Genomic DNA, 12,569 nt, shown 5'->3' with positions numbered 1-12,569 from the left:
GGCTTTATTGTCTTGGTAAAGACTGGAATTGTTTATTGTCTTGGCTTTGCAATGAAGTTAAGGGAGAAGGAAAAGCCTGAAAGGTTTGGGTAATGATGTTTGCTCAAATAGATCATTTTAGCAACAAGATCAAAACACCTTGTTAGGGTTCTACAGATTTCCTGTCAAATCCTCTTTCTCCTGCTGGTGATGCCAGGTGGGCTGGTTTGTGGGTCAGGTCTGCCCTGGGGGGAAGCTGAGTGTGAGTGGCTGGTGTTTCCTGAAGGAACTCCAGCTCCTCCTGCCTGGGAATTATTCACAATGTAGATGCAGACCAAATCTGCTGATTTGTGTGCAGGGCTTGTGTAATAATTGAGGGTTTTCCTGAAATAATGGGACATTTCTCATCTCCTTTCTCCTTGAAAAGCCAAGACTTTTGCATCTGCAGCCACCAATCTGAGCCTGTGGGAGTCTTTACAAACTGAACTGATTGTACCAAGCCCCTGCATTTCCAGGGGGACCACAACTGGGGAACAACTGCCTGACTTTGGCACTGGGAAGAGCAAATTTGAGCCTCCCTTTTCTCAGTTGTCTTCAGAGGGGAGGTAGGTGCTCCTCATAGACAACTTTCTACTCAGGGCTGGGTGTTGCTCAGCAGCAGGAAACCAGGGGTGGTTTAACTGTGAAGAACCCAAGCTCCTTCCAGAGAAATCGCTCTTCACCCTCCATGACAATCATTGTCATACAAAACCAAAAGCAAAACTTAACTCCTTTCAGCAGAAAAAAGCTAAAAGCTGGTATCTTTCAGTAGGCAGCTCCAGGAACTGGCAGGCAACAGACCAACCTGGGGCTTACAACTCCTTCCTCAGGACTTGAACTCTTTGGTCAGATTGAGGGAGCAACTAAAAAGACCTTTGAAAATGCTCTGGATGAGTCTGCCAAATGCATCCCTCTTTCTTCTGCTTCTTCCGTGCTTCCCTGCCCAGGACGGTACGTACAACATCCATGCTCTTACACTGCTTACATTTCAATGTTTTCTTTCCTTTTTTCCAACCTGTTCTAAACTATGTTTGTCTTAGACGTGCAATGCTCCCTATTTAATTTTCCTCCCCTTGCTTCTGATGTAGCTTTTCTCAGATGTTTCCCATTTGATCTCTCTATTCCTCGCTATTCATTGCACAAGTACTCTCTGTTCAGTTTCTTTGGGTATTGGGGTCATTGGAGAACTCCAAGGGTCTCATTCTACATTTGCATGCCTTTGTTTCTTAAAACAGATTGGACTCAAACCTTCTGAATCTGAAAATCTGTATTATCCAGTTCCCTGATGTTAATTAATCCTACTTTAAAAAGTCGAGTGTGTTTTCTTCTGTTTTCTGCCACTTTTTCTTACATTTAAATTCCTGATTTAGATCTGAAACCAATTATCAGGCTGAGTTTACTGCAGCTGGTCTTTCAAGAACTGATGGAATCATCCTGGGAATCTATCGGGAAAAATAAATTTTCTGTGTGAATGACAGAAGCCACTTTTTTGCCGAGGCCTTTGAAGCTTGGGAAGGTGCTGAATTCCTCTGGTCAATGGGCATGAAAGGCACTACAGGTGCCAGGACAGCCCAGAAATGACATGTCCAGCATAAGGAGACTGAGGTTCACTCTTACAGATCAGTTCTGTTGATGCAGGAGTTGGTATTGAAACCTACTTTGATAAGAACAGACCAAGAGGAACTCTGATATTACAATTTCAACTGCATTTCTTATTTTTAGGTGGAGGAAGTGAACAGCCAACAGACGTTATCAGTGCTTGGGAAGGAGACTCCATCAGCATAACTTGCCCAATGAAGGGTTCACAAAATCAAGTGGTGATGAACTTGAGAGTTATCGGACAGAATGTCCATGTGATAAATTTTCCCAAGAACAAAACTCTACAGTTCAATCCTGTATTTGCTAATCGTGCTAATTACTCAAAGGAAGGGGAGAATCTCAAGATAACCCTGCACAGGTTACAGGAATCTGATTCTGAAATCTACCAATGCTCTGAGATTGTTGAAGTCAATGACCGTCCCAAACACCTATATGGGAAGAAAACCATAGTAGTTGTCAAAGGCTTTGCAATTCCACCTTTAAATAAAGGTAAATACAGATCTATATTTGAAATCAAAGATTGGAAGAAGACACAACAGGTGGGTGAGTCTGACAGAACTTCTGTGTCTGCTCAGGTCATGTACAGATTTGAAGGAATGTGTGGGTTTGCTCCCTGAAACAATGAAGAAAACACATTAGATAAAATGGTACCAAAAAAACCCCAAAGCATCCCAGAAGATCAGTTTGTGACTCATTAATTCCAAATACAGATTTTCACATGAGTCACATAGGCTGCTGCAGCAGTTTAGAAACAGTCCCACAGCTCTTTCCAAAACAACCTGTCAAACCTTTTTAAACAACTTGCAGAGCAAAGAGGGGATTTTTTAGTAGCAGTTGTTTTTGCAAATCTCTTTTGTTTTTACTAATTTGTCTTAAATGACAAATTGGTAATAATTGGGAAGCTGGTGTAAGGCAGGGTCTGCAATAGGGCATAAGTGGGTAAACGGGTTTTTTCTTTTGTTAGTGAGGAGTTGCTGAATGGCCAAAAGTTCTTCTTTTGGCAGGTGTTTCTGGTTGGGGGAAAATTTTTTCTGTCTTTATTTTTTTCATTAGAAGAGGGTTGAGTCCACACTATTCTTTGGCAGTTTATTCCTCCATGTACCTGTCTTTCCAATGAGACTTCTAACTGAAACATCTTTCCCAAAGCTTACAGGGTTTCTTCCTTTCCTGTCCCCAAGGCATGTGAAATCTAACTGATTGCTGATCAGTAGTAGTAATTTATATCCATTAGGGATTATAATGTCCTCTCTTGGGCTTCTCCTTTCAAACTTCTTGGCTGTGTTTTCTCAAATGAATCACATCTTGTTTATTGTGTATTGTCTCTCTGCATTATTTTATTAAATTGCTTTTTATCTCTGTTTGATTCTGATGCTCTTCTCTGAAATGCTTACAACCTTCCCTTTACAAGCATGATAAATTCTGTCCTCACTCCCTCATCAACTTGATTGATAATGTTAAAAGGAGCAAGTCCTGTCCTCAGAGGAACTCAGTGGAATGTCTTCCCAGCTGGACAGTGAGCCATTAATAACCACTCCATTCTCATAGATAATTTCAACATTGATGGGACACACTCTGTGTGATTTGATCCAGACCAACAGCCCCCAGATCTCTCTATGGCTTGATCTCACCAGAGAAGGCAGGCAATGATGTCTGGCTGCAGGACATGCTGATTAGGCTGTATTCCCTTAGAGGAGATCTGTATTTATCATTGTTTAGGTAGATGCAGACCCTTTACAAACAGCTAAACCTGTTGTCAGTCCTACTTTTAGATCCTGCGGCAGGAAGATATGCCAGGGTGTACTAAAATATATCCTTCCTCTCAAAACCTGTGTGAAGCATGTTTAAAACCTCATTTTATCTACATTTCTGTGGTCTTTTCTTTCTGTCTGTTCTGTGCCCTTGCTCCCCAGTCAAAGTGCACTGTTTTAAGCCTGTGCTAACCACTAATCTCTCTGTTTTTAGCTGAATCCAGCAAGGCTCTGGAGCAGTCACCCCTCTATGCCAACCCTGAGCAAGGCCAGTCTGTCAGCATCTCCTGTGTGTTGAAAAGCTCACCTGAAAATGAGGAGTTCCACTTGCTCAGGACTCAGGTGCAGCCTGGCATAGTTCTGTTGGTGTCACACAAGAACGAGTCAGAAGTTTCTCCTGCCTTTGGGAATCGCTTGGAGTATTCAAGGGAAGGAAATAGGATTGTGGTAACTCTGCACAACCTACAGGAGAAGGACAGTGATAACTACATCTGTGTTGAGCAGGTGGAGGGCTCCCCTCTGCGCTCAGCGAGTGGCACCATGCTGCTGGTTAAAGGTACGACCCTTTTGCTTGTTTAATCATATAAACACCATCATTTAATCATCAAATATCTATTGTGTTGTTGACAGAAAGCTTTTTTTAACCTTAGTCAGGACAGGCAAACCTAGGAAAGTTTGGAGAGTGGGCTCAGGCTCCTTTGTGCCCTGTTGAGCTCAGACACAGAAACAGATTCTGTGTTTCCACCTTCTTTGTATGACCAGAGGGGAATTCAGACCTTGTGATAATCCTGCAGCTTAGAAAAAGAAAAAAAGGTCAAAACAAGGTAGCAGACACCTCACTGTGTGCAATCTGTCAGTTTTAGGGTATGAATAAATACTTTTAGCACCAATTCTTTGAGCTTAGTGTGACATAAACAGCTTTTAGAAACCATTCCCTCTAGCAAGTTTTGTGTTTAAAGAAAAGTCACACTGGGGAGCACAAAACAAGTCCTTGGGCATTTGCTTCAAGCACCTCAGACCACAGCAGAGATGTTCTCACGTACCCTTGTTACACAATGACCACTCTGTGAAAGAGGGGGTATAATTTTGCTGTGTTCCAAAGAGGAGGTTGATTTTGCTGTGCTACAAAGATGAGTTTTTACTTTTCCGTGCTCCAAAGATGAGATGAAATTTTAATTTTTCCGTAGGATGGTGCTGTACCCATTTGCTAAGCTGAAATCAGAACCAGCAAGAGAGTGCTTGATTTTGGTCTGACTATTTAATTTAACCCTGTGCATTGGGATTGGCTGAGGCCTTTGTAAAATAATGTTTACAAAGGCGCTAAGAATTCACAGAGGATTTTCCTTCAGTCTGCAAAGGCAACTGTGATCCTATTCTGTGCCACCACCCATAACTGGGGCAACGACTCAGTAAAATGAGGTGGGGGAAATGACAGTAGTCAGACAAAACCGGGTATGATTATTAATTAATGTGTTATTTATGTGTAATTATTGGACTAGTGGATTGTTTATTAATTAGTGGATTATTTATTATTGTGTTAGTGTGCCACCACCCACAACTAGGGCAACAACTCAGTAAAGTGAGGTGAAATTGCAGTAGCCCGACAAAGCAGGGATGTGATTATTAATTAGTGTGTCATTCATATATGGATTAATTGAGGTTTTAGGGAGTTGAAACTCTTCCCACCAACATTATTCTGCTCAGTGCATTTCACACCACAGCTTCTGTCTGTACCTCTCTCCTGGCTCTTGGATAATTCAGAGCCCTGAGGGTTTCAGCAACACTGCAGGAAAATCTTTTCTGCGCCCACCAGGAGTGTGTGGTGCTGTCAGTGGTGTGGAAGCTGCCTTTGAGGAGTGCTCCTTGCTGACCCACCAGCCTCTGGATGAGCACAGGGAATGCCAGTGGCAATACCAATGGCATGGCAAAGGTGGCTCTGTACCTGTTGCCATCTGAATTTTCGGTTAGCCTGTAAAATTACTTTTTTTCAGAATAAAATTAAAATTTTGCCTCTTCGTACTTATAACAACACTGCTGTTGTTTTTAATTTTAATTTTAATTTATTTTAATGATGTAATTTTACCTGCAGAAGGGGAGCAGGCATGTGAGGAGAGCTCCTGGGTTTTGTATGTCCTGCTCACCGTGGTGGCTCTGCTGTTCTGTGCCCTGGTGTGCTGCACCCTGTGCCGTGTGGATGTAAGTACACTCACCTCAGCAAAACTGGGACAAACTGATATTATTATTAAATAGTGCCTGAGTCAAGCAAACATCTGATAAACCTAAGGAATTGTGGCTTCCTATTGCTCTCCTGTTTGCCCTTGTTTAACATCTTCCAGCTGTGAGCTCTTGGCAGCTGACACAGTGTCCTGTATTTCTGTAACCCTTTGTACATGAGATGTTGTTTCTCTTTTGATAACAAACCTCGAGTGAGCTGTGTGGTTGACACAGCCATGTGCTGTGTGTGTATCCCTGAACAAAGCCCCTCACTGTTCTGCTTTGCTTGCTTTTTAAAATCTTTTTTTTGTGAATTGGGACTGGAGCTGTACGTAGCAAGCTTGTAAGGGATGTAAGAGAATGCCTGGAGGGGGACACAAGGGCAACAAAAACTCATAAAATAGCCTGATGTGTGAAAGTAGTGCTGAGAGAAAAAAAATTGCCTCTTTCCAGAAAAAAAAATTATTAATTTTTTTCCTTCACTGGGATTATTTCTATACATATACTGCAGAAAGTGCCCAGAAATTATCTCTGGTAGATCCTTCTGTTTTATAAAGATTACTGGAAATTAGGTGTGATTCACAGGCTCCTGTCTCATCCCTCCAACTGTGGATCCAGCACTGCTAAAAACCAGTAGTGTAACATCATTCTGTCAAAGCCCAGTGGGACCTGGTGTCCTGTGTTACCACTAACAGTCTAAGAATGAGCTTTATTTATTATTATTGTCATTTATTATTTATGTCAAAGCTACAGTGACATCCAACTCTTGAAGGAAATTGCATCAGGCTCGTAAAAGAAAGTTAAATAAATAAGCTGATCATTCCCACTTGGTCCTCTAGGACCTCACTGGGTCGTGAGAGGAATTTTAAAAGTATGTTTCCTCTTCCAACAGATGATGTAGATGGACGCCTAAAATGGAAAATGACTCCTTGGTTGGGGTATTTCCAGGCTCTGTTTTGAATGGCTGTTTGCTTTGCTCTGCAGGTGAAGAAATATTTCCAGAAGAAAAAGCCCACTGTGGTGTATGAAGACATGTCCTTCAACTCCAGACGAAGCACACTGGTAAGAAGCAACACCTATTCCAGAGGTGAATAAACTTCTGCCAGCTGGGACTGTGTGTTCATCAACCATTCCCTCAAGCCCTGAACTGAAATTGCTATCCCCTGCCTTCTTCAGTGGAAACAAACAACTGATTTCCAAGGCTGTTTCTACTGCTTTAATTATTTTTTTTTTTAATGTACAGAAAATGTAAAGCAATGCAGGTATCCTGGACATGTGTATGCAGTTCAGTGTGAAAAAGCAGCATTTTGGGGCTAAATGCAACATGTGAACATGTTTCTTGGCTAAAAAACCCTTTCTGGGAATGGGGGATGGATAGGGACATCTGGTTTCTGAGCTTCAGGAAGACCACACGGGTCTGGTCAAGAGTTTTCAATGGATCCAAGGCTGTTTCTACTTTTTTTAATGTTTTGTTTTGTTGCTGTTGTTTTGTTGGATTTGTTTTTGGGGTTTTTTTGTACAGAAAATGTACAGAAATGCAGGTGCCCTGCACACATTCGGTTCAGTGCAGTTCAGTGTGAAAAAGCAGCATTTTGGGGCTAAATGCAACATGTGGGCACGTTTCTTTACTAAAGAACCCTTTCTGGGAAGATGGGATGGATGGATGGGGAGGTCTGGTTCTGAGCTTTGCTAAGTGCTCAGGAAGACCACATGGGTCTGGTCAATAGTTTGCAATGGATCCAAGGCTGTTTCTACTTTTTAAAAAGTTTTTGTTGTTGTTTTTGGGGGTTTTTGTACAGAAAATGTACGGAAATGCAGGTATCATGGACATGTTCAGTTCAGCGCAGTTCAATGTGAAAAAGTAGCATTTTGGGGCTAAATGCAACACATGGGGCTAAAGAACTCTTTCTGGGAAGGTGGGATGGATGGAGAGGTCTCTGGTTCTAAGCTTGGCTAATTGCTCAGGAAGACCAGATGGGTCTGGTCAATATCTTGCAACGGATGCAAGACTGTTTCTACTTTTAAAAAATTTATTGTCATTGTTGTTTTGTTGTTTAGGGGTTTTTTTGTACAGAAAATGTAGCGAAATGCAGGTCCCCTGGACATGTTCAGTTCAGTGCAGCTCAGGGTGAAAAAGCAGCATTTTGGGGCTAAATGCAACATGTGGGCTAAAGAACCCTTTTTGGGAAGGTGGGATGGATGGGGAGGTCTCTGGTTCTGAGCTTTGCCAAGTGCTCAGGAAGACCACATGGATCTGGTTAATAGTTTGCAATGGATCCAATGCTGTTTCTACTTTTTTAATGTGGGGGGGTTTTTTTGGGTTTTTTTTGGTAATGTACAGAAAATGTACCAAAATGCAAGTACTCTGGACACATGTATCCAGTTCAGTGTCAAAAAGCAGCATTTTGGGGCTAAATACAACATATGAGGTTGTTTCTTGGCTAAAGAACCCTTTCTGGGAATGTGGGATGGATGTGGACGTCTCTGTTTCTGAGCTTTGCTAAGTGCTCAGGAAGACCACACAGGTGTGGTCAATAGCTTGCAATGGATCCAAGGCTGTTTCTAGTTTTTAAAAATTTTTTGTTGTTGTTTTGGGGTTTTTTTGTACCGAAAATGTACTGAAATGCAGGTCCCTTGGACATGTTCAGTTCAGTGCAGCTCAGGGTGAAAAAGCAGCATTTTGGGGGCTAAATGCAACATGTGGGCTCGTTTCTTTACTAAAGAACCCTTTCTGGGAGTGGGGAGGTCTGGTTCTGAGCTTTGCCAAGTGCTCAGGAGGACCACATGGATCTGGTCAATAGTTTGCAATGGATCCAAAGCTGTTTCTACTTTTTTAATGTGGTTTTTTGGTGGGTTTTTTTGTAATGTACAGAAAATGTACCAAAATGCAGGTACTCTGGACACATGTATCCAGTTCAATGTGAAAAAGTAGCATTTTGGGGCTAAATACAACATACGGGGTCATTTCTTGGCTAAAGAACCCTTTCTGGGAAGGTGGGATGGATGGGGAGGTCTCTGGTTCTGAGCTTTACTAAGTGCTCAGGAAGACCACACGAATCTGTTGAATAATTTGCAATGGATCCACACAGACATTGATTCCAGTTCTCTCATGGATCCTCAGGTCTGCCCAAGAGCTCAGGCAGCTCAAACTACTCAAGAGTTACAGCAGGGAAATCTATTTTGAAGAAACTCCAGGAACGTGGCAGGGTGAAATGCTTGGATGCTGCTCCAAGGTCATGACAGACCAACAAAAACACAATCAAGTCTAGATTTTAGCTCTGCCTCTGTCAGTGCTACTTCACATGGCTGATGGGGCTCTTGATGTGGCTGAGCAGCAAAGTGATTGAGCCTGGGTCCTGGTGGCTCCCTGGGACACAGCAATGTTGGTGCTGTGCTGGTGTTGTCTCAGCAGGATGAGTTTCTCAACCCAGTGGCTCCATACTGCACAAAACAAGGTGAAATAACCCGGGGTAAAGCCAAGCCTGCATTCCAATCTGGGCACGGGTGGGGCTGATCTAAAACCCCTTCTTATCAAAGGGATTTGTCAAAACTCACAGCAGGCAAGAAAGAGGCCAAATTGGGTTTAGTGACAGCTGCTAGAAGAGGTGACTGTGGGGAGCTGGGCCAAGGAAGGGCTCAGCCTCCTCCAGGGCTGTTTTGGTTTTGCAGTGTTGGGGCCACTGTGGAAAGTCAACAATTGTCAATAAAGGCTTGCTGGACTGCCTTGTTACAGGGCAGGATTGATGGGGGTGACCTCTGCTTGCTGAGCACAGGCTGAGACTGGAGTTTCTCTCTATTGATGTAATCGTTTATTTTTTTTGAGGGATTAGGGTCAGTTTGGTGAGTGCATAGCTGGAGCACAGCCAGGCACAAAGGAGAATTCCTGCCCAGAGCTGAGCTCTGACAGGATCCCGGCTTGCCAAGATAATCCTGCCCTCAGGAGAGCCCATTTCCCTCCAGATATTGCTCATGAAATGCTGTGCACAGACCTGAGGGAGAAATCCCCTCACTGTGAGGGGTGGATGGTGCAGGTTCACCTTGTGAGCAAAGAGGTGCTCACTTCACATGGCCAGACCTGGATGAATTGTGTTTGTGTTGGGGTTTTGTACAGTTCCTCAATATTTTCATATATGCATTAAAACCTGTTTCATATATCTTGCAAATAAATGGATTTTTCTTTTAGTGGTTTGTTGTGGGTTTTGGTTTTTTAATAGCAATTCAAGGCTTTTTGAAAATTCTGTATAAACTGCTCCTGACAGCATCCCACCAGACAACATAGTAAATGCTTTGCACTTCAATTACAAAATCTGCAAGTGAGGTTTTTCTTCTTAAAACCAATCACTGAAGAAAATAGAAAAGAACCCTTCAGATTCTTGTATATTCCATGTCTCATTGCCCAAACTTTTCTTGAATTCTGCTTGAATTGGTGCTGGGGCCAATTCTGACTTTGTCCCCAGAAAGGGTGAAGAGCTGGGGAAGAACCAACAAATGAGATACTAATCTAGGAACTGAGGTGTCCAGAGTCAATCACCTTTCACCACATTTTCATTTTTGGAACAAGGTGCAGGTTTAGTCAAAAAGGGGCAAAACTCCTGAGAGGCAGCACAGGGAGGTTCGCAATGAGCAAAGTGACATTTGAGTTCAGCTTTCTGTAGCAATGCTTCTGTGCAAACATGACCACAATAGTGAATTTAAAAAAAAAAAAAAAAAAAAAAAGCTGTGAAAAGGTAACAGTAGTGGAGGTGGGTTTTTGGCTTGGTGTAAACAAATTGGTGTAAAAAAAGAAGTAACACCTTGCTAAAGAAAATGACACCCACTGAGCCATTTCATGCGCTGTACATTTCATGTGTAGAGAGACAGAGAATCAACATCAAGATTAACCTAAGCAGTGGTGAATGAACTGCTGGGGAATTTCGCTCCAGAGTGTCAGGGAATAATTGGGGATTTGGCTGCCCAAGGGAGTTGAGATGTACAGTTGCCTCAGAAGTTCTCTGGAAAGCAGAAAAACTGAATTTTTCACCCCTAGAGTTTCAGACAGAATTGCTCTGGGTTAATTCTGTTGCCTTTGCTGCTTGATCTGTCTCTCATCTCAGCCTGTGGAGAGGGAAATGATGTTCAAGGAGAAGTGGGAAGTGCAGCTCTGAGGCTGGGATGGGACCTGCAGCAGTGAGAATGGCATCAGGGTGTTGGTGATGTCCCCAGCCCCATCCTTGGGATAAATGACAGGAATTGCAGCTGGGAGCAAAGCAAGGCTGCAGCTCCAGTGTCAGAGTTTGTGGAGCAGGGATGGAGCCAAGGCAGCTGAGCAAGGGCAGCAGGTCAGAGAAAATGCAACAGAAAAGGTCCAAAGTGTGCGTGAAATGACTCCAGGGCCAGGTGTGGATGGAGTGGCCTGGGCTGAGTGCCTGGGGAGGGGAAGGCTCCTCAAGAACACTTTTGGTTGTTTGCAAAACTGAAGAAATCAGCCAGCACATGTGGATTAGTGCTGATGGAGCCTGCAGACTCCAGAAAATTTAGCTGGAAAAAACAGTTTAACCCCTTTACTCAGGTGTGTGTGACAAGGACACTCCTGAACTCAGGTGCCAAGGAGGCTTACAAGCCAAACTGAGCCACAAAATATTTACGGGAGGGCAGGAGACAGGAGAGAAGCAGGTTCTGCTCTTGTGGCTGGTGACACATTGCAGGACACTGGAATGTCTGCAGTGACCCTGCAATCCAGTGTTGATGTGCTCCTGGCAGCTGTGAGTGCTACATGATCCATGTCTGAAACCCATGCTGGGACAGAGCTCTGGAGCCAGTTTCTCCCACCTGTGTCTTGCTGGTGGCTGATGTGACTCCTTTGCCATCCAATAACTCATGCAGGATGGATCCTGTGATGGAACTCAGATGATCTGACCAAAATATGTCCAGCACTGCTGGTTCTGCTGAAAACAAGCCACTGACTGCTGATTTCTCAAGGTCTTTTTTTTTTAGTAAAAAACCTATTTCCACTCATGGTATACACGCTTTTGTAAGAACTTGTTTTCCAAAGCATTTAATTTCTTTTTGAATGCTTTGTAACCCTAAACTTGCAATGTGTTAGCAGTCAGCTTCCAGTCAATTTGAAAACATGCAGGGATTTTTTCTGGTTCACAGATTTGGTTTTCTCACAGCCTCGAGCTTTGAGGTGCTGAAAATGCTTCATTGGTGCCATTTCTTAAATCTGACATATTTGGTTAATATGGTCCTGCACTAGTTAATGAATTCTTTTACTGTTTGTCGTATAAATTTAACAGTATTTATGTTGTTTTGCATGGGTTTTAACACTATTTCAAATCCTTCAGGAATGACTGGTCACTGGCTTTGTGCAACACACAAGAATTTTTTCCAATTTCATTTGGAGTCTCAACAGGTTTTAACTTACTTTTTAGAAAATCAATTCATTACTCAATATAATATTTCTCTCATACAGCCAGAGCACCCTGCCTTGTCTACAAGAATCTCACATCATTTTTTCCTTTAAGAAATGGAAATCAAGTAACCAGCCTAAATACTGACTAAAGGGAATAAACCATTTTGTCCTAATACTAAAATTTCGCAGTGTTGTCACAATCTGTCTGATACAAGTAGATTTTCTGTCCAATTGTGGATGGGAGGTGACTCTGTGTAATTAACTGCTGGGAGGGCTGGATGAACCCTCTGGATGGTGCTAATTCCTGTGTAACTCCTTCACAAGAACCATTATTTTGCTTTTGGCTGGCATGTGTCTGAAACTCCCCCTGGAGAACATATCCATGGCCCCAGAGATTCCACCTGAGATATCAGAAACGCTCTTGCTAAACTCCTGTGCTTTCTGTCTTTAATGAGAATAATGTCTAAACACTGCACATGCCAAATGGAAGATGATCTCTCATTCCTTCTATCAATTAGTATCAGTAATTATTAATTAGTAACTCTCTGGGAAAGGCTTTAAATTCGTCCCTCTCTGCAGTTCATGAAACCCTGAGACCT

The 12,569-nt window shown here is 42.7% G+C and overlaps 1 protein-coding gene across 2 annotated transcripts; it reads left to right on the top strand.

The window, feature by feature from the left end:
* Positions 1–645: 645 nt before the first annotated feature.
* Positions 646–9,741, top strand: CD7 (CD7 molecule). Of its 2 annotated transcripts, XM_083874779.1 has the most exons (6): positions 646–969; positions 1,741–2,106; positions 3,580–3,921; positions 5,455–5,561; positions 6,564–6,641; positions 8,701–9,741. In XM_083874779.1, the coding sequence occupies exons 1-6, from the start codon at positions 900–902 to the stop codon at positions 8,761–8,763; spliced, it is 1,026 nt and encodes a 341-aa protein (XP_083730905.1). In that variant the 5' UTR covers positions 646–899; the 3' UTR covers positions 8,764–9,741. The 2 variants fall into 2 exon arrangements, with proteins under 2 accessions (XP_083730905.1, XP_083730906.1); XM_083874780.1 differs by lacking the exon at positions 1,741–2,106.
* Positions 9,742–12,569: the final 2,828 nt, after the last annotated feature.

The sequence above is a fragment of the Zosterops lateralis genome (assembly GCF_965231275.1).
Source record: "Zosterops lateralis genome assembly, chromosome: 18".
NCBI classification, from domain to species: domain Eukaryota; kingdom Metazoa; phylum Chordata; class Aves; order Passeriformes; family Zosteropidae; genus Zosterops; species Zosterops lateralis.
The sequence above is the reverse complement of the archived record's forward strand: the minus strand, read 5'-3'. Positions and strand labels throughout refer to the sequence as shown.

Bases quoted from the DNA above. Each gene is read 5' to 3' on its own strand.
- CD7 (XM_083874779.1), top strand. From the start codon at position 900: ATGCTCTGGATGAGTCTGCCAAATGCATCCCTCTTTCTTCTGCTTCTT. The intron at 3,922-5,454 runs GTACGACCCTTT...TTTTACCTGCAG, and splicing joins CACCATGCTGCTGGTTAAAG to AAGGGGAGCAGGCATGTGAG. The intron at 5,562-6,563 runs GTAAGTACACTC...TTTGCTCTGCAG, and splicing joins GCACCCTGTGCCGTGTGGAT to GTGAAGAAATATTTCCAGAA.